Here is a 22500-nt window from a genome sequence, read left to right as displayed (position 1 = left end):
TTTTAAAAATGTTCCTACCTCATGGTACATGCCTCCTACCATTTGGCCTCCAACAGCAAGCTCTGGGCTAGATCTTTGCTTCCTCCCTACCAAGAATGTCAACTAAGAACAGTAAGCTGTCCTCTTCTACCCCATGGAAACCCAACCCTGGCCATGGATGAGTTCCCTTTCCATATGAAGATCTGTTTCTTTCAGATATGCTCCTACCTCCTGCCATTGGGGTTCAGTTTTTGGTGGGGCCTCCAACAGCAAGCTCTGGGCTACATCTTTGCTCCCCACTACAAAGGTCAATTGAGAACAGTAAGCTGTCCTTTAATACCCCAAGGAACCACAACCCTGGCCATAGATGAGCTCCCCTTCCTTATGAAGATCTGTTTCTTTTGAATATGCTCCTACCTCATGGTACATACCTCCTACCATTTGGGGTTCACTTTTTGCCGAAGCCCCCAACAGCAAGCTCTGGGCTAAATCTTTGCTTCCACCCTACCAAAAAGGTCAACTAAGAACAGTAAGCTGTCCTCTTCTACCCCAAGAAAACACAACCCTAGCCATGGATGATTTCCCCTTCCATATGATCTTTCAAATATGCTCCTACCTCGCGCCATTGGGGTTCACTTTTTGAAGGGACCTCCAACAGCAAGCTAAGGGCTATATCTTTGCTCCCCACCACAAAACTGTCCTCTTCTACCCCATGGAAACCCAACCATGGCCATGAATGAGCTCCCCTTCCAAATGAAGATCTGTTTCTTTTAAATATGCTCCTGCCTCATGGTACATGCCTCCTACCATTTGGGGTTTACTTTTTGTCGAGGCCTCCAACAGCAAGCTGTGGGCTACATCTTTGCTCCCCACCACAAAGGTCAACTGAGAACAGTAAGCTGTCCTCTTCTACCCCAAGGAAACACAACCCTAGTTTATAAGATCTATCCCATTCTAATATAGGAAATTATTTGGAGGGGGGGGTCAAAAAATACACAAGGGTACAAGTCCACTAGAACCTTACAGCAGTTAGGAATAAGGAGATAATCAGGCTTCATGACTCCATATAAAGTCTCGGCACACCCTACCTTCTTCTCTGTAACTTTGCCAGAGTTTTCAGTCTAAAAGCATGTGATTTTGGTACCCAGCCCTCCTCCTTCTGCATCACGTTTACTTAAACGTTGGAAATGTAATCACCGTAAGTGGCATTTTTGTGAGAGGAATATGGTCCGTGTATTGGTTTCCTCAGGCTTCACTGTCTTGTCAGTTTAGAAGTTAAATGAGTTCTTTGCACAATGAAGCCGTCACTGTAGCTGCCAATAAGTTGCCGTGTAGGCACTTTGCATAACAACAGGGATTAATGGGCTGCAGTTTGCTGACGTTCGGCAAATTTTCCCTTCTTAGTAAGATGGATGAGAATGTATTTACACCTGGGTGGGGCTGTTGTTAATGATCATTTAGATGTTAGAATGTGGTTCTGCTTCTCTACGATGCTCAGGTATGGTGCCTTTGCAACTGTAAGTCAAGCTTTGGTTCAGTGCAGTCTTGTAGTAAATTAATAGGGGTAATTTATGACCTAAACACATTCAGCCCCCCTTTAAAAGGGGTGAGTGAGGGCCATGTCCTATGCCTGTCCCCCTTAGCACTCTGTAGTTCTTCCCATGGAAGAACGTTAGTAAAGGACCCCTAATGTATTCAGCTTGGGTGATAACATCAGGCGGAGTCCTGACTCCTCTCCTTGATGGGTATGTAACACCCTAGTCTTTCTTCTCCATACCTCTCCACACCATCTTAATCAGAACCAACCACTTCAGCCTCTGCTCCCAGTAGTACCCAGGCCGGGTTCCAGCAGGAACTTCTTCTAGAGTCTTCCTCAGCCTCCAGCCACACACAGCCAAGCAACAAGGTAACAAAGCCAAGAGTTATCTCCTATAGAAAGAGTTGAAGAGTGTCCATGTAGACCAGTCCAACAGTGGTGAACAAAATGAAAATGTTCTAGGAACTAGTTCTTAAATACTCCCAGGAGAACAATCCGAGAGATTCCGAGAGCCCATCAACGTAACTTATAGGAGCAGCCACATTTTGACAGTACTACCTAGTCCCTGAATGGCACAGTCTACTCCTACAGGGAGATAAACAAAAGTTAGAAACTGACCTCACACCCCAAATAGTTTTAGGACCTTAAGGGCATACAGAAATAGGAAATAATCTATAGGAAGTAGAAAGTCAAGATGCTTCAAAGGGAATTTCTTAAGGGAAATAATGTTTCTTACATCATCATTCCTAGAGCTTTTCTCCATTAATTCCTCCCTTCAGAGTTATCTTTTCTAGGCCTGGGTAGGGTGACTACTAGTTTCTATGCCAAGTTGCCAGTTGCAGGTCTTTTCTCCAGGTGGCTATTATAGCCACCCTAGTCTTTCTTCTCCATACCTCTCCACACCATCGTAATCTGAAGCAACCACTTCAGCCTCTGCTCCCAGTAGTACCCAGGCAGGGTTCCAGCAGGAACATCTTCTAGAGTCTTCCTCAGACTTCAGCCACACACAGCCAAGCAACAAGGTAACAAAGCCAAGAGTTATCTCCTATAGCAAGAGTTGAAGAGTGTCCATGTAGACCAGTCCAACAGTTTGCAAACTGGGGAACAAAAAGAAACTGTTCTAGGAGCTAGTTCTTAAATACTCCCAGTAGAACAATCCTAGTGATTCCAAGAGCCTATCAACTTTTCTCCATTAATTCCTCCCTGCAGAGTTATCCTTTCTAGGCCTGGGTAGGGTGACTACTAATCTCTATGCCACGTTGCCAGTTGTAGGTCTTTTCTCCAGGTGGCTATTATAGCCACCCTAGTCTTTCTTCTCCATACCTCTCCACACCATCTTAATCTGAAGCAACCACTTCAGCCTCTGCTCCCAGTAGTACCCAGGCAGGGTTCCAGCAGGAACTTCTTCTAGAGTCTTCCTCAGACTTCAGCCACACACAGCCAAACAACAAGGTAACAAAGCCAAGAGTTATCTTCTATAGCAAGTTGAAGACCAGTCCAACAGTTTGCAAACTGGGGAACAAAAAGAAAATGCTCTAGGAGCTAGTTCTTAAATACCCCCAGGAGAACAATCCTAGTGATTCCAAGAGCCCATCAACTTTTCCCCATGAATTCCTCCCTGCAGAGTTATCCTTTCTAGGCCTGGGTAGGGTGACTACTAATCTCTATGCCAAGTTGCCAGTTGCAGGTCTTCTCTCCAGGTGGCTATTATAGCCAAGTAGTGCAATGCCTTTCCTCTCTGCCTCTCTATAGTGCAGCGGATTAGAAAGAAATGTCACCCTTGGACATTTACCCTTGAAAACCTATTTGGAAATTGATTTTTTTCCCATTATATTTCCGTACGGGACAGATATCTCTATCTTCCTTTCTTTGCCACAGATTAATAAATTCTCGGGGAAAAAAAAAACTAATTTCTCTCCGTCCAATACAACTGTGATTTATGGAGCGGCGAAACCCTTGTTGTTTGGAACTGGTTGCCTAGGAATGCTCTCGGTAATAGTGTTCGGTGGATAACAAATGCTTTCCTAAAATAGCCCCGCTGTTATTTTTGTGATCGCTGTGGGGACTCGGCGGGAGATAAACTGAGAGGAGAAACACTTCCCGACCTTGTGCCGATTGAGTGTGTTTAAAATGTAATTTAGGCAATTTACTGCACTTAGGTGCGTGGGGTTGGCCAGAACGTGGGGTGCCTATCACTTTTCCATGTGTATAACCCTATATAATACTCCACTAAATAAAAACAAAACCCTTAGTTATAACTGGGCCACTCTCCAGAGCCCTTTGGAGCCCAAACCACACCATGTAGGACCCTCTAAACTGTTCCTTCTGCAAAGCAGAGTAACAAAGCGGGGTTGGTGGGCACCATCTTGCTCCACTTCAAGTCCTCTGCTCAGCTATTATCTAACAGGAGCAATGCTGGGTCAGGCCAACTGGGCACCCTAGGAAACCCGTCCGGCTACCTCACTTACCTCTCACCCCCACCCATGGTGTTGTTGACGGGGGGGTGGAGAGGGATCGGTGGGAAGCGAGTGTTGGGGGGTGGCTTCTTGGAGTCAAGAAGGAATTTTTTCCCCTCTGTGGCAAATTAGAGAGGCTTCAGATGGGGTTTTTGCCTTCCTCTGGATCAACCAGAAGTTAAGGTGCCCATACACCTTCAGGTCCGCTAGCTTGGCGATGTCGCCAAGCGAGCGGATCTTCTCCAGATATCCCCACCTACGGGTGGCCAATATCGGGAGAATCCAGGCTAATTCGATTGTTTTGGGCCAAACGATCGAATTATAACGACGGGTATAGGCAAAGTCGGTTCGGGGACCGCATCAACGAGCCAATGCGGTCCCCGATCCAACTAGATTTTTTAACCTGCCAGATCGATATCTGCCCGATTTCAGGCCAAATATCAGTCGGACAGACCCGTCGGTAGTGCCCATACATGGGCCGATTATCTGCCGAATCTAAGGGACCCATATCGCCAGCTAGAATCGGCCCCTGTATAAGCACCTTTAGGCAGGTTATATATAGGCATTATGGTTGAACGTGATGGACATACATCTTTTTTCAACCCAACTTACTATGTTACTATGTAAAGGGATTATGAATGAGACTGGAGGTCCTGGTCTATGTGTAGGCAGACAAGAGTTACATGTCTAGAACCCTAGCCACAAGCTTCTTTTGCTTACCCCTAGTTCCAGCCCTGAAATGCAGACTTGGCTTCAGTTGCACATACTTAGTGCCACCCGAGAAGAGAACCTGATGTAGGGCGAGAAGATGCCCACCCAATGTAACCTGCCTCAGAATAAGTTGGCTTTAGGTCTATTAACCCATAGCACCCAATCAGGTCTTTGTTTTCAATCAATCTACCCTTGGTTCCTAGACCAAGAGAACATTGACACTGTTCCCACAATCCCCTGCAATCCCTTGGTATCACTGCATCTCCTGTAGGGAAGGTTATTCCCTGGTTTATGTCCAACCAGTTACCTATTGTATTAGAAGCAGTGAAGCAGCCGCCGTTGGTTGTGATCTGAAGCGCGTACAGGGCCTAATTCCCTTTGACATTGTCTCAGTTAAGAGGGAATTGAAGAGAACAGATAAAAGCAAATGGAAGAAGCCGGATGGAATAAGAGTGGGTGAAGTGCCGTGTATTCCTGAGCCTTTGATGGGAACGGTACATGATGACCCGAGGCACAAGGCAGAACTCTACTCGTCAGTTTCTCCTGCCGAGAGTCAATTACTCCTCAATGAAGAGCCGGACTCCATCTGTCACTGGGATGGGGAGATAGTGCTGGGTACAAACAGTCGGCTCCGTGCCCCTGGGAACATGTTCCGTATCTTGATCCTACATCTGTCAGTCGCTCTTACGCACCGTGCTATTGGCCGTCTCATCGGCTCCTTTCATGTCAAACCCGTTACAGTTGGTTTTTCCACTTTTCATTAGCGTTTCGAAATCCAACGACCAATACGTGGATAAGGCCCTCGCTTTGCTCTTTGGAACGTATTGCTGGGACTATTTCTTCTTATTTGTTCATCTCGTTGGGTTTAATAGTGAAGAATAATATTGTTTGCCCAATGGGAGACTAAGGGGCACATTTACTAATCCACGAATCCGAACCCCGAATGGGAAAAATTCAGATTGGAACAAAAAAAGTCCCTGTCTTTTTGGCGCCGTCGCGATTTTTTCATATTTTGCGCAAGTTTTTCACCGCCATCACGACTTTATCGTATGTTGCGCGATTTTTTTGTTGCCGCCGCAATTTTTTCGTATTGAGCAATTTGTAAACGCCGGAAAAACCAATCCGATTTTTTCGCGACGGCGACAAAAAAGTCACAGAAAATATACGAAAAAGTTGTGACGGCGACGAAAAAGTCACAAAAATACCGATCATTACGAAAAAAACGCATTCGGGCGCCTTCGGATCGTTCGTGGATTAGTGAATGTGCCCCTAAGAATGTATAAATGTATCAGAACATTTCTGTTGGTTCTTATGAAAAGCTTTTGTTGGTTCTTACTAAAACCCAAACTGGCAATAATCAAAATTCCACCAACAGAATTTTTTATAGATATTTATAGGTAGCCATTTTTGTTTTTTTGTAAGGAAATTACATCAAAAAGTTATTAATAGGGCCCCTGATGTTAAATTAGGGCGAGGGCCCACTGGGAATACACTGGGAATATACTGAGAATATACTGGGAATACACTGGGAATATACTGGGAATATACTGGGAATACACTGGGAATACACTGGGAATATACTGGGAATATACTGGGAATACACAGGGAATACACTGGGAATATACTGGGAATATACTGGGAATACACTGGGAATACACTGGGAATATACTGGGAATACACTGGGAATACACAGGGAATACACTGGGAATATACTGGGAATACACTGGGAATATACTGGGAATACACTGGGAATACACTGGGAATATACTGGGAATACACAGGGAATACACTGGGAATATACTGGGAATACACTGGGAATATACTGGGAATACACAGGGAATACACTGGGAATACACTGGAAATATACTGGTAATACACTGGGAATACACTGGGAATATACTGGGAATACACTGGGAATATACTGGGAATACACTGGGAATACACTGGGAATATACTGGGAATACACTGGGAATACACTGGGAATACACTGGGAATATACTGGGAATATACTGGGAATACACTGGGAATACACTGGGAATATACTGGGAATACACTGGGAATAAACTGGGAATATACTGGGAATATACTGGGAATATACTGGGAATACACAGGGAATACACTGGGAATACACTGGAAATATACTGGGAATACACTGGGAATACACTAGGAATACACTGGGAATACACTGGGAATATACTGGGAATACACTGGGAATACACTGGGAATATACTGGGAATATACTGGGAATACACTGGGAATAAACTGGGAATACACTGGGAATACACTGGGAATATACTGGGAATATACTGGGAATACACAGGGAATACACTGGGAATACACCTGGAATATACTGGGAATACACAGGGAATACACATGGAATACACATGGAATACACTGGGAATACACTGGGAATACACAGGGAATATACTGGGAATATACTGGGAATACACTGGGAATACACTGGAAATATACTGGGAATACACTGGGAATACACTGGGAATATACTGGGAATACACTGGGAATACACTGGGAATACACTGGGAATATACTGGGAATACACTGGGAATACACTAGGAATATACTGGGAATACACTGGGAATACACTGGGAATATACTGGGAATACACTGGGAATACACTGGGAATATACTGGGAATATACTGGGAATACACAGGGAATACACTGGGAATATACTGGGAATATACTGGGAATACACTGGAAATACACTGGAAATATACTGGGAATACACTGGGAATATACTGGGAATACACTGGGAATACATTGGGAATATACTGGAAATATACTGGGAATACACTGGGAATATACTGGGAATATACTGGGAATACACTGGGAATACACTGGGAATATACTGGGAATACACTGGGAATATACTGGGAATACACTGGGAATATACTGGGAATACAGCTTCCTATACCCTCCTGTATTCAGCTGCACTGGCTGGCACTATAATGGAATTCTGGGGGCAAAACCTCCATTTTGGGTTAAAAAATGGCGAATTCTATGCAACATTTAACCTGTGTTTATGAATGGCTCTTTATGATAATATGTCAAATTATTTTATTTTCCTATTTCTGGGCTTTCTGGGAAAAGTCACAGACAGTTCTATTTAAGGTTTCATAGAAAATAATAAGATGTGCACCAAATCGCTTGTTTTTAATTCGACTAATACCAAATCCTTCACAGTTGGCCAAATCCCAAAGTAAATTTGAATAGTCAAATCACAAAAACATGATCAATGAACCCATAAAACACTTTTGGTTCCGCCAGGATAGATCTGGATCTGAATCCCGCCCCAAAAAGGCTCCAGTTCGACCAAATCCGGAACCAAATCTGGGTTAGGCGCATCCCATAAAGAAGTATTTTATTGTCCACATTGTCCCCTTTATGCATCTAACCTGTGTTTGTTGTCTTCCAGCGCCGACGGGGAGTTTGCCATAACCCACATGACTAAAGCTCATTTGTTTCACAACGGGAAAGTCAAGTGGGTCCCGCCGGCCATCTACAAAAGCTCCTGCAGCATCGACGTGACCTTCTTTCCCTTCGACCAGCAGAGCTGCAAGATGAAGTTCGGCTCTTGGACTTACGACAAAGCTTGGCTGGACCTGGAGAGCATGGAGAGGAACGTGGACCTGAAGGACTATTGGGAGAGCGGAGAGTGGGCCATTGTCAACGCAGTTGGGAAGTACAATTCCAAGAAATACGACTGTTGCACGGAAATCTATCCAGATATCACCTATTACTTTATCATTCGGAGGTTACCTTTGTTCTACACCATCAATCTGATCATCCCCTGCCTTCTGATTTCTTGCCTCACCGTGCTGGTCTTTTACCTTCCATCAGACTGTGGGGAGAAGATCACTCTCTGCATCTCAGTTCTTCTCTCCTTGACTGTCTTCCTCTTGCTCATCACAGAAATCATCCCTTCCACGTCACTGGTTATCCCTTTGATCGGGGAGTACCTCCTCTTCACCATGATATTCGTCACTCTCTCCATTGTAATCACGGTCTTTGTGCTCAACGTCCACCATCGATCCCCTAGTACTCACAAGATGCCACTTTGGGTGCGTTCGGTGTTCCTAGACCATATACCCCGGTGGCTGTTCATGAAGCGGCCTCCTGCACCGGTAGAAGAAGTTGTTAGTCAATATGACGCACCAGAACTCAAGCTCAGCACATCCAAGTATTGGATGGAAACTGATGTGGATGACAAGTGGGCGGAGCCAGAAGCAGAGCTTCAGACTTGCCATGTTCGTCACATGACCACCCATAACCAAAGCCTCCAGTATCGATATGACTATAATCATCATGTCTCTGGAGGGCAAAGTCAGACTCCTCGCCATAGTAGCACAGAGACCGCCGAATCCAGCTTCTTGTTGTCTCCAAGTGTCTTGAAAGCTTTAGAAGGAGTGCACTACATTGCAAATCACCTCCGGGCGGAAGATGCTGACTTCTCTGTAAGTATATCTGCTCTTCTACTACTGTGTTGGCCAATTACGATGACTTGGACAGACTTTGTCTTGAACTTCTGGACCTAAGATGAGCAGCTACATGAAAGGTATTTGCTGCTCACCTTGTCTTAGGGCCAAAAGTTTGAAGATGTTGCAGTTGACCTGTTGGAGACTGCATGACAGTTACTGCGAGATATGTACCTCGTAAGCAAGTGCCACTTGAAGTGGCTTTTCAATCTCCTACTGTACTTCTTTTCATGGGGAGAGGCCAGGAGTTGACAAGGGGAATCCTTTGTCAACTTGTCCCTTTTCAACTCCCTTGTCAACTTGTCCCTTGTCAAGTCCCTTGTCAACTTGTCCCTTGTCAACTCCTTTGTCAACTTGTCCCTTGTCAACTCCCTTGTCAACTTGTCCCTTGTCAACTCCCTTGTCAACTCCCTTTTCAACTTGTCCCTTTTCAACTCTCTTGTCAACTTGTCCCTTTTCAACTCCCTTGTCAACTCCCTTTTCAACTTGTCCCTTTTCAACTCTCTTGTCAACTTGTCCCTTGTCAACTCCCTTGTCAACTCCCTTGTCAACTCCCTTTTCAACTTGTCCCTTTTCAACTTGTCCCTTTTCAACTTGTCCCTTTTCAACTTGTCCCTTGTCAACTCCCTTGTCAACTTGTCCCTTTTGAACTCCCTTGTCAACTTGTCCCTTGTCAACTCCCTTGTCAACTTGTCCCTTTTCAACTCCCTTGTCAACTTGTCCCTTTTCAACTCCCTTGTCAACTTGTCCCTTGTCAACTCCCTTGTCAACTTGTCCCTTTTCAACTCCCTTGTCAACTTGTCCCTTGTCAACTCCCTTGTCAACTTGTCCCTTGTCAACTCCCTTGTCAACTTGTCCCTTGTCAACTCCCTTGTCAACTTGTCCCTTGTCAACTCCTGGCCTCTCCCCATGAAAAGAGTCCTCACCTTCCTTCCAAATACCTTGAATTCGCTCATCTGTATTCTAGATTTTTACCTTCTCCCTGTGTTTTTTTAGGTGAAAGAGGACTGGAAGTATGTGGCAATGGTCATCGACAGGATATTCCTATGGATGTTCATCATCGTCTGTCTGCTTGGGACAGTCGGACTCTTTCTACCCCCTTTCTTGGCTGGAATGATATAGGACTATTACTCATGGGATGGACATGTCTTCTAGTTATTCCCCGCAAGAAGCAGAAGGAGCCGTCGCTCTCATTAGAGCATTAGAAATATTTAACAACTCTCCAGCTTGGAGATGCAAACCATTCGCTTTCGCTCATGAATACAAGAAACGATCAAGATAATTAATGGACCAGGTAGATTAATAACATCCCTCGTGCTCAAAGGACTCTCATTTGGAATGTGGGCGCTACGGTGATGGATCTAGAAGAGGACTGGGCTTATATTTGGCTACAATGTCCCCTAGGACACCATGGACGCAGTGTTTGGCAGCCGGAGATGTGTCATTCAGTACAATTATATTCTCATTTGCACCCCCAAAATCAAAAGCAGGCTTGAATATATTGACATCAGGTATAGTTTATTAAACTATGTCCTTTGTACTATGGCAGTGTTCCGTTTTTTTGGTGGGAGGTGTAGGCACCTATTATTTCTTATATGGTGGGACCTGGTGCTGTTTATATGGCAACAACATCTCACTCTCAGCAGAAACATGAGGGACCCCTACTAGTAACTACTGGGTTCTGTGTTGTTGCCAACCCTCCTGCTGTGGCTCAGTGCCTGTCAGTTGGCAGCTGGAAAGCATGGGGGGCCCAAAGGGGTGCTCACCTCAGTTCTTAAACTACCTGACCCTCTGATTGGGTTTCCTGATTATCTAGGGGAGCGAATAAGATGTCTTGTTGCTGACTTGTCCAAGTAAATGTCACCACCTGCTATAGTAGGCCCATTTTATCCAATGACTACTCAGTATATGGCCGTCAATAAGGCTCCTGATTGGGTGTTAAGGGCAACAGAGTTCTATTGGGTTCCCTCCTTACCCCATCATTGCTTGGAAGGCAAGTAAAGGGATTTATGGGATGGGTGTTTCCGACCTTCTTCCCAGTCCTCTATCGTTCTCAATAGGTAAAACCTCCACTTGAGCGGTTGGGCGGCTTTGTCCATAACGGCAGCATATTCTTTCCCAGGAAACTGACCTTCCTAGTGATTTTGGGGTCAAAAATGGGGACTTGAGGCAAAACTACTAGGCCCGGAGCCCCGGGACTTCTAAAGCACATCTCTATCTGCAGGGCTGAAAGTGGTTAATTAGTTGCCATTGACCCACAATGCAACATTCCTTCTCAGGTTCAGATGTTGCGTTCCTTCCCGTGAATACTGTGCTGCCTGCATTTGGCAGAGCTGTATTCATAGGGGGCATGTCGTGGGCGGCCAATGGAATTCGCTGTAACTTGGGACAGTGCTTTCATCGTGCATCAGATGAAGTTCCCCTTTAACCAGTGGAGGTTTATTAGAGCTGATATAAGTGGAAGCCCTACAGAATCCATTCTGTTGCAATAAAAGCCAACTCAGCCACACACGGCGGGTCAGAGGGGGTCGTCCTGATAGAACCTTTCTATCTCTCAGCCATGAATGGCTCCCAGCTCTGACCGGAGAAGCTTTTAGCGGAGACACAAAGAGGGCGAGGGCCCTCCGGCTCCCCAACGTGGTTATTTTCCTTACATTAATGTTTCAGCGCTGCCTTATTCCCGGCTCATCAAACATTTATCGCTCGGCAAAGGATTTACATTTTCTTTAACTAAACCCCCCCCCCCCCCCTGACTGACACAGTGATAAGGGGTTGCAAAGTCGGTTTATTACACTGAGCCTGAACTACAACTCCCCACTCTATCCTATGTATATTGTAGACGCTGCCTTCCACTACATTGTTTCAGGAGTCGCAATCAGCAGTTAGGACAGGGACACCGCTCAGCAATTAGAGGGATACAGTGATAGACGGATGGATGACACAAAGGTGATACCTTAGCGCTTAGTTTTAACCTGATCCGCTGACTTATTTAGCAATGTCTCCGAGTTACAAAACTGGGGCAGGGGAAGGGCTATCACTTTCACATCATCCAAGGAGCATTTTGTTCCTAATTAGACCTTTCTGTTTAACGTCAGTGAGACGGGGGCCTCAAACGCCACCAAACTTTTCTTTCCCTCCTGTCGAGTCTCAGTTTACACCAGTGTTTCCGTGAGTTTTGCTGGTGATGCCGGAGTCACTAGTGTGACAAGGTGCTGCAGTGACACCCAGTGGCCAAAGCTGGTAACTGTATTATTATGTGTAGGTTACAGCACAGACAGGTTTTATAGACCCTCAATCTGCCCTCCTGGATAATACACTGCTATTCTGACCCAGGACACACTTGTTCATTGGTTTCTGATCATGTGACCCAAGTGACAGGGCAAAGCTGTGCCCCAGTGGTGCCAGGCAGGGTTGGTTTGGGGCTTGCAGGGTACCACGGGGGGCCCCTGAGACGGGAGACCTCAGATAGAGGCAGTTTGGGCCTTAAGAATGAAGATAAGATATAGTAGGGATATTAGATCTCCTGTTTATGTTGTTTTTAGTAGTATAAAACAGTAGGGGTACCTAGTGATCATCTTTGGCTCCACCGGGGAGAATGGGTGGATTAGTAACCGGGGTCATTTATCCAGCAGAAGACTCGGGGTAGAGAGGGGTATTCTACTGGTCCCCATGGAAGTCTCTGCTATTTGTATCACAGCTACTGATACTATTAATGTACTGGGGAACGTAGGGCCCATCAGAGAACCTGACCTCAAGGGACCACCACCCTGGCCCCTACCTGCCCCACTACATACTCTCTGCCACCAACCCACACTTTAGCCGACACAGCTCCCCCCCAGCAGAAAAGAGAGGGCCGCAACCTCAACTGGTGGCAGCTAGCCAATGGGCAGCGGAGCTGGTTCCTTATTGGCCCAGTCCAACCCTGAATAGTACTGTGGCCCTTCCATCCCCCTGTAAATAACCACTTGTGCCCATCTGAGTGTGATAACTTACCGTAAGCAAAATAACCGAGTGAAGCTTTTAGTAATGTGGCCTTTAATAGAGGATTATTTACAAATGGCTCCAGCAATGGGCCGGGCTTGTATATTACACACAGGGGGGAACCGTACAGCATTACATACAGCAGCAGCGGCGGCACGTGGGCAGGGAATGAGCAGTCACACAGAGACAAGCGGCTTCATACAGTGGCCCCGGGATTAGTACCAACGGCAAGGGGAGTAACGGGCCCACAGCATTCCCCCCATACTGTACTGTCTAAGGGAAACACTATGGCACCTCCTACCCATATGTATAAATACAAATATACAGAGAAGGAATGTTCTGGGCACACAATAAGCTGTACCCCCATACTGTACTGTCTAAGGGAAACACTATGGCACCCCCTACCCATATGTATAAATACAAATATACAGAGAAGGAATGTTCTGGGCACACAATAAGCTGTACCCCCCATACTGTACTGTCTAAGGGAAACACTATGGCACCTCCTGCCCATATGTATAAATACAAATATACAGAGAAGGAATGTTCTGGGCACACAATAAGCTGTACCCCCATACTGTACTGTCTAAGGGAAACACTATGGCACCCCCTACCCATATGTATAAATACAAATATACAGAGAGGGAATGTTCTGGGCACACAATAAGCTGTACCCCCATACTGTACTGTCTAAGGGAAACACTATGGCACCCCCTACCCATATGTATAAATACAAATATACAGAGAAGGAATGTTCTGGGCACACAATGGGCTGTTTCAATGCTTTGGGCCCCTGGTTCCAGTGAAACCTTAAGGCTACAGGGTACAGTGACATTCCCGGCAATTCTGTGCTCCCTACTTTGTGGAATAGTTTGGGGGGGGCCCTTTCCTGTTTCAGCACAATAATGTCCCCCATGTACAGAGATGGGCCCTACAGAATGGGTTTGCTGAGATGGGAAGAACCTGCACAGAGCTCTGACCCAACCCAACTGAACCCCTGTGGGATGGAACCCCGACTATGAGCCTGATCCCCAACATCACTGCCCAACCTCACTAATGCCCTTGTGGCTGAATGGGAGCAACTCCCAGCAACTCCACCATCTAGTGGGAACCTTCCCAGAGGGGCAGGGGCAGTTATAGCAGCAAAGGGAGGGGCATATTTTTATGAATCCCCTTGGTTTGGGTAATATTGGGCAGGTGAATGTCCAGATACTTTCTGGGCAACACCCCTCTATGAGTCTCCAAGTACCGCCCTCTGTACAGGATATACCAATGGCTACTCATTCTGCACGTACACAGGCGGAGTCAGTGACTTGGGAGGAGTGGGCCGGACTTACGGCAAGATGGCAGCTTACAGACGTAGAAAAACACCCATAAAACATCCATTAGATATAAAAGTCAATACAATAAAACAATAGCATGAAGAGACCAGTGCGCCCAGTATGGCTGGGTTCCAGGTTCCATGTAATTATACGTATTCCCTGTATGCCTGGCAATGCCACTAGATTTATACATATATTTCTACCCCTCAGACAGACTGTATTTGTTTTTATATGTTTTATTACCCAGAATTCCACCTCTCTGCCTCTATCCCCACTATATGCTGTGCCCCACACTTGCCCCAGAGCGGGTATAGTAATAAATACAGTTCAGCCTCAGTGGCGCCATCACATTCCTGCTCAATTTTATATACTGTATATATAATACATTTAAATAAAATCTTTTTTTTTTTGGAATGAAGACGGCAAAATACAGACCCACATAACGTTTCTCAGATCCCAGAGTTATAGTTCTGCTGCTTCCAGCCCCACAGGAGGAAAGAAAATAGACGTCATATTAAAATCCATTTATATTTAAACCTGGAAAGAATTTCAAAGGAAAAGGCAAACTATGTACAAAAGGGAAACCTGGGACGCGCCAACACGCACTTCCTGTTTGTCAGGGGCATTTTGGGGGGGATCGGAATGTTGAAGGGGTGCTGGGAGTTGGTGCTGGGGTGCTGGGAGTTGGTGCTGGGAGTTGGTGCTGGGAGTTGGTGCTGGGAGTTGGGGCTGGGAGTTGGGGCTGGGGTGCTGGGAGTTGGTGCTGGGGTGCTGGGAGTTGGGGCTGGGAGTTGGGGCTGGGAGTTGGTGCTGGGGTGCTGGGAGTTGGTGCTGGGGTGCTGGGAGTTGGTGCTGGGGTGCTGGGAGTTGGGGCTGGGGTGCTGGGAGTTGGGGCTGGGGTGCTGGGAGTTGGTGCTGGGGTGCTGGGAGTTGGTGCTGGGGTGCTGGGAGTTGATGCAGAGCAGAGACCCCCAGCTGTTCCCCCAGTTCCAGTGAAACTAGGGCAATGGATTCTGGGAAGTGTCATTGGAGACTAATGGGTATCCCTGGCATATGGAAAGGGCATTCATGCCCAAGTGTAGGCAGTAAACTTTAAAGGACAAGTCAACCCATAATATAATTTTTTGCCTAATAAAAAATTATGTTTTCTTTTATTAGACAAAAACTTATTTTTTGGGGTTAAAATGTCCATTAAGCTCACGCAATACATTGGTACCCCCCCCCCATGTTATATTTCTACATGTTGTGCAACAGACACTTATTTTGTTCCATTTATTGCCCCAGGCAAACTGTACATCTCTCACTGTGAATGTGACCCTATAAACCTCTATAGACAAAGATACCATGGATACAGCAGCCAGTTGCCCCTTTTCGTTACAGAGGGAGCACTAATTAATAATTATCCCAAAATGAGACCCTAGGCTACTACAGACAGTTATTTCTCCTACAGGTGTAGCCAGGGTTATCTAAATGTGGTATCTCCAGCTGTCCCTGGGCTATCCCTGGCTATATCTGTAGCTATCAGGGGTAGCCCGGGAATTCATTTTGGCTACATCCGGGAAGGCAGCCATACAGATGCAAGTTTAAATCCTTCAGACCAATTCAGCAGCTTATCTGACTGTATATGGGCAACTCTGATGGGCCTACCCAACCGATATCTGGGCTAAATTGGACAGATCTTGATCGGGCAGGTTTCATTTTCCATTGGATTAAGGACAGCATTGTCTTGTTGATGCGGCCCTCAGTCCGGCAGTGCCTATGGCCACCGCTGTAATTCAACCCTAGGGCCAAACAATCAAATTAGTCCAATATTGCCCTCCTTTAGGTGGACCTATCTGGAGAAGATCCGGTTGTTTGGCGCCCTTCCCATGTATGGTCACCTTTAGATATCACATCGGGACAATTCTGGCCATATCTGTGGCTATCAGGGGAAGCCTGGGATTGCACTTTGAGATTTATTTTGGCTACATCTGGGAAGGTGGCCATACAGATGCTAGTATGAATCCTTCAGACCAATTCGGATAATTAACTGCACGTGTATGGGCACCCCTGACAGGCCAACCCAACCGATATCTGGGCTAAAATTGGGCAGATCATGATCGGGCAGGATTGATTTTCCATTGGATTGGGCACAGCATTGTCTCGTTGATGTGGCACTCAGTCCGGCAGCGCCTATAGCTGCCGTTGTAATTCAACCCTAGGGCCAAACAATAGAATTAGTCCGATTTTGCCCTCCTTTAGGCGGGCATATCGGGAGAAGATCTACTTGCTTCGCACCCTTCCCATGTATGGGCACCTTTAGATATCACATTGGGACAATTCTGGCCATATCTGTAGCTATCAGAGACAGCCTGGCATTGCACTTTGGGATTCATTTTGGCTACATCTGGTGTAGCCATTTTGGCTAAATACAGGTGTATCCAGAGTTACCCCCCATGTGATCCCTCAGGATTCCATAGGCTGTTATTTCCGTAGCTGCTTACAGATAGAGTGGGGTTGGGCTATACCTAGGCTATAGCCATTAATATCATTTTGGGATACCTTTGACTATATCTCTAAATTTCAGTTATTTCTGCAGTTCCTTGGAGTTATAGCCAGAGATATCCGCACTAAAGGTGGCCATACTTGTAGGGATTTCCCATCTTTTCCTTCCTCCACAGACGTTCAGGGCTGAATCGTTAGATATTGAGGTAGAAACAATAGGATTTCTACCTTCTTCTGCCAATTCAGCCCTGAACGTAGATTTTGCTCGGGCGCCCCAGGGTCGAACTGGGCCGCCGGGACACCGGGAAAAATCCCGATGGGCCCTGGCAGCCCAGACCTGACCCTTTGCCGATGCTCCCCCTGCCCGACAGCTCCTCCCCTGAAGCGTTAAATTTCCGCGCTCGGGGTAGGACGTAGGGTGATGGGCCCCTGAGGGGGGGCGATTAGATGCCCCGGTGGGCCCTTCACCCCCCAGTCTGATACTGGGGCGCCCGATCAAAATCTTTTATCATAAGAAACACAGTTGTGCACGATTATCGGACCGTGTGGGGGTTTCCAAATTATCATCCCGATAATTTTCGTACCATCGGTCGTTTAGTCGGTTGGACGGGTTAGAAAATTCCGGTTGGATAAGGATAAAATCTGCGCAGTATTGTGTATCTGCCGATACCCTTGGGGCCCTACAATGGGAGTCACTTTGGTACCATTGGTGCCTGTAACTATTTCATGCTCAGAACCTCATCCCATTGGTTATATTTACGGCTTTATCCTACAATTTACAATACATTCGCGGGAAGAAGACTATAATCTGAATGCGTATGGCCGGCTTTGGGAACGGATGTAGCCAAAATGACACCTCAGGTTACGGCACGCACCCTTTATACGCGGCCCCTTTGCCCCATTCCGAGGGCAGCGGAAACCAGAATTGGTTTTGCCACAACATCTCACAAGGGACGAACGGAAAAAAGCAATGAGATAATAATATTTGTGAGGAAGATCATTCTGCTTTTAGACAGTATTTCCATCTCCAGTTCTTGTCATTTCTGTTCCCGGTAAGTAAACGGAGGTTGGCGCGAGCCCGTTGGGTTGTTCCACCCTCAGTGTAAACCATTTCCACACGTTAATCAGAAATGTTCCCAAAATGTTCCGATGAAAGTCGTTGAGGTTCCAGTTCCTTTTCATGTAACAAAGTTGCCTGTTGCTTTATGGCAGCGAGGTGAGGGGCCCCGGGGGCCACTGCTTCAGCACAAGTCTCCAAATACGGACTTTCCTCTGGGTTCTATGCGGGGACCCATTCAGTCAGGTTCTGATAGCAGCAGAGTATTTTACAAGCCGTTGGGAAGGATTCACGGGGACACCAATAGGAACACCGACGTCTCTTTTTGGAGAGGTGAATCCGTGTCACTCAGCGGCCACCTTGGCTAAATTGGCCCTGACCCTGGCCTGGTCCACGGCATCCAGCAAATTTTTGGCGTCTACGGCCATGGTGTGCGACGCCGTCAGCATCTGCTTCTTGCACTCTTCGCTCAGCGACGTCACGGCGTTCTGTTGGGCCAGGCGCATCTTGTTGATTAACTCCGCCAGGTCTTTGCTTAGGAGCTTCTGGGTCCCTTCAATCTGCAAGGAAAGAACTCTAATATCAATAGTGCCCCACTGGGTCGAGGGAGGGGTCAATATACAGCTCCGCCTCTCCTGCATGACTGACAGTAAATAGTCCCACCCTCTCTTCTCACAGAGACAGTTTTCATCATGGGCCAAGGCTGGACTGGGGTGTGCAGGGCCCATTGGGTTATATTCTAGTTTCTGAACCATAATTCGAATACACAAACTCGAATCGTAAATCGAATCGAAAAAATAAATTTCATCCGAACGTTGATTAAAAGTGCTCATTAATATCCCCCACTATAGAGGTTTATCGTATTCACAATTGGAAATTCGTTCCATGTATACAAAATATATTTGGCGGCCAAAACATGAAAACTTGCCAGCACAAGACGTATTCTAAAAACACAGAATTCTGTGAACACAGAATATTCTTTCACGGAATTCATTTTGTGCTGACACAAATGAATTTTGTGATTAAAATTCATTTTTTTGTGATTATGAGATATATATTTATAGGTACATAATACAATGCATGGATTTGTGGTGCATTAAATCCCTCTGCACCAATGATGCTGATAGGATGAGGGAAATCCCGAGCGGATAGGACTGGGGAGAAGGTGAATGAAGGACAAGGACAATGAGAGGAATAAAAGGTTCAAATACAAAGCAAAGTACAAGGACCTTCTATAGTGAGCGGTAATGTTACCTCAGTGCGGGAATTCTGTGGGAGAGAAGGAAGGATCTCATCGACGCTTCCAATGAGTTTTCTAAGGGTCAGCCCCACATTCTGTAAGTAAATATAACAATATATAGACTGTAGTTATCATATGTACTTGCCCTTAAGGAATAAGTAAAGGTTGAAAAATAAATGTAGGGTGCTTTTCTTTTTCTTTCTATTTTTTTTTCAGTTTCAGAGCTATTTAAGGTTTTATTACCTGCCAATATAATGAATTCTGTGACAGCAGCACCACCTGCTGGTCAGTTCCTGTAACTGTACAGTCAGAGAGATACAGTACGTATAGAAGGAAAACAGGGAAGGATTCTGATGTTGCTCTGCTCAAGACGGAGGTGGGAAAGGGCGTCTGGGGCTTCTGATCTCTTTTCTGAACCCTTCTCAGTTTTCCTTCTGTACATATATATCTCTGACTGTACAGTTGCAGGAACTGACCAGCAGGTCGGTGCTATACCAAACTCTGGTGATAACATTCTCTAAGATAAACTTCTTTCTCTCACCTTAACAACGGCAACGTATCCCTCCGGAGGGAGCTGGTAGATGTCATTCTTCAGTTGCAGAACCGCCTTTACCAGCTCCATCACACTCTGGTACACACCGTCATCTGTCCGGTCAATGTTGGCCGTAGGTGTGGGCTGTAGGGGTTGTAGGGACTGGGGGGAACAAATATATGAGACACATGATTAGGTTTTTGGAAGGTACTCTGGATTTCTTTGGAGGGTACATTATCCCTTATAATACATGAGTGATACTCAGAGTTCCCTGTATAACTCAGCCTGCAGCCTTGTGCCTTTATATGGGGGGCACAGAACCCCTCAGTGACTGCTAATATCCTTATCATTTACAGTAGGGGGTACATTATCCCTTATAATACATGAGTGATACTCAGAGTTCCCTGTATAACTCAGCCTGCAGCCTTGTGCCTTTATATGGGCACAGAACCCCTCAGTGACTGCTAATATCCTTATCATTTACAGTAGGGGGTACAGTATCCCTTATAATACATGAGTGATACTCAGAGTTCCCTGTATAACTCAGCCTGCAGCCTTGTGCCTTTATATGGGCACAGAACCCCTCAGTGACTGCTAATATCCTTATCATTTACAGTAGGGGGTACATTATCCCTTATAATACATGAGTGATACTCAGAGTTCCCTGTATAACTCAGCCTGTAGCCTCGTGCCTTTATATGGGCACAGAACCCCTCAGTGACTGCTAATATCCTTATCATTTACAGTAGGGGGTACATTATCCCTTATAATACATGAGTGATACTCAGAGTTCCCTGTATAACTCAGCCTGCAGCCTTGTGCCTTTATATGGGGGGCACAGAACCCCTCAGTGACTGCTAATATCCTTATCATTTACAGTAGGGGGTACATTATCCCTTATAATACATGAGTGAATAGGAGGAAGGATGCTTTTCCCTTACCTGTGCCCCTAACCTGGGAGGCTTCTGTGGGGGGACTGTGAATTCAGCTACAAAGAACAGAAATAATGGCTGTTAATGGCCGGATACTCCTACATTGTTTCAAGAGTCAGAACCGCCAGTTGAAAGAGTAAAAAGGAAAGGCTTTTTAACTGTAATTTCATTTACAACAACATTTGCAACACAATCTCGACCCATAGGCCTCGGGCAGAACCCCAGTGTAAATTGCCCCTTTCGCACATATTGCAGCTACTGAATCTCACACTTTGGTGGGATCTAGTAAATGGTATATATGTACTTACTGTACGCCAGTTCTTTCTCTGGAAGTGCCTGAAACAGACAAACACACCGGCAAAGTTTAGAGGCAGGGGTAGAACCTTCTGATGGCAGGTAATAGGAAAAGGGGCGGGATCTTTTAACTAAAGCAGTGGGCGGGGATTAAGTAGTGGGCAGGGGTAGAACCCTTTGATGGAAGCTTACAGGGGGAGGGGCAGGGAATCTGTAACACCAGCAGTGGGAGGGTTTAAAACACTCTGATGTCAGTTTACAGGGGGAGGTGCAAGAATTTTGTAACTCCAGAAATGGGCTGGGCTGGGCTAGAATACTCTGATGGAATCTTGCAGGGGGAAGGGCAGAGAGTGCATGAATCAAGCAGTGGGCTGGACTAGAACACTATGACTTACAGGGGGAAGGGCAAGGAATTTGTAACTCCAGAAATGGGCTGGGCTAAAATACCCTGATGACAGTTTACTGAGGGAGGGGCAGGAAATTTGTAACTCCAGAAATGGGTGGGGCTAGAATACTACAATGGAATCTTGCAGGGGGAGGGGCAGGGAGTGCATGCATGAATCAAGCAGTGGGAGGGACTAGAACACTGTAATGGCAGCTTGCAGGGTGAGGACTAGGGAGTCTGTGGCTCAGGCAGTGGGCTGGACTAGAACACTCTAATGGCAGCTTACAGGGGGAGGAGTAGGGAATCTGTAACTCCAGCAGTGGGAGGGACTAGAATACTCTGATGGAATCTTGCAGGGGGAAGGGCAGGGAGTCCATGAATCAAGCAGTGGAAGGGACTAGAACACTCTGATGGAATCTTACAGGGGGAGGGCTAGTGAGTCTGTGGTTCAGGCAGTGGGCTGACTAGAACATTCGGATGGCAACTTACAGGGGGAGGAATCTGTAACTCCAGAAATGGGCTGGGCTAGAATACTCTGAGGACAGTTTACAGAGGGAGGGGCAGGGATGTGTAACTCCAGCAGTGGGTGGGACTAGAATACTCTGATGGAATCTTGCAGGGGGAGGGGCAGGGAGTCCATGAATCAAGCAGTGGGAGGAACTAGAACACTATGATGGCAGCTTACAGGAGGAGGGCTAGTGAGGTCTGTGGCTCAGGCAGTGGGCTGGACTAGAACACTCTAATGGCAGCTTACAGGGGGAGGGGCAAGGAATTTTAACTCCAGAAATAGGTTGGTCTAGAATACTCTGACGACAATTTACAGAGGGAGGAGCAGGGAATCTGTAACTCCAGCAGTGGGAGGGGACTAATACACTCTAATGGCAGCTTACAGGGGGAGGGGCAAGGAATTTTAACTCCAGAAATAGGTTGGTCTAGAATACTCTGACGACAATTTACAGAGGGAGGAGCAGGGAATCTGTAACTCCAGCAGTGGGAGGGGACTAGAACACTCTGATGGAATCTTACTGGGGGCGGGCTAGGGAGTCTGTGGCTCAGGCAGTGGGCTGGACTAGAACACTCTAATGGCAGCTTACAG

General features: G+C 46.3%; 2 protein-coding genes across 5 annotated transcripts in view; one reads left to right on the top strand and one right to left on the bottom strand.

The window, feature by feature from the left end:
* Window positions 1–10722, top strand: part of chrna2 (cholinergic receptor, nicotinic alpha 2) — a 38154-nt gene extending 27432 nt beyond the window's left edge. The window contains exons 6-7 of the mRNA XM_004914941.4: window positions 8118–9156; window positions 10174–10722. Of these exons, the coding sequence (XP_004914998.2) occupies window positions 8118–9156; window positions 10174–10299 (1165 nt within the window). The 3' untranslated portion in view covers window positions 10300–10722. The remainder of the gene's footprint in view (window positions 1–8117; window positions 9157–10173) is intronic.
* A 2473-nt stretch (window positions 10723–13195) lies between these two features.
* ptk2b (protein tyrosine kinase 2 beta) overlaps window positions 13196–22500 on the bottom strand; it is a 78594-nt gene continuing 69289 nt past the window's right edge. For 3 of the 4 annotated variants that reach the window (XM_012964037.3, XM_012964036.3, XM_031901666.1), the window contains 5 exons: window positions 21034–21061; window positions 20735–20781; window positions 19803–19955; window positions 19276–19356; window positions 14826–18581 (listed from right to left, as the gene is read on the bottom strand). In XM_012964037.3, coding sequence (XP_012819491.1) covers window positions 18366–18581; window positions 19276–19356; window positions 19803–19955; window positions 20735–20781; window positions 21034–21061 — 525 coding nt within the window. In that variant the 3' untranslated portion in view covers window positions 14826–18365. 4 annotated transcript variants of the gene reach the window in all.

Source organism: Xenopus tropicalis, chromosome 5, assembly GCF_000004195.4.
Source record: "Xenopus tropicalis strain Nigerian chromosome 5, UCB_Xtro_10.0, whole genome shotgun sequence".
Taxonomy (NCBI): Eukaryota; Metazoa; Chordata; class Amphibia; order Anura; family Pipidae; genus Xenopus; species Xenopus tropicalis.
The sequence above is the reverse complement of the archived record's forward strand: the minus strand, read 5'-3'. Positions and strand labels throughout refer to the sequence as shown.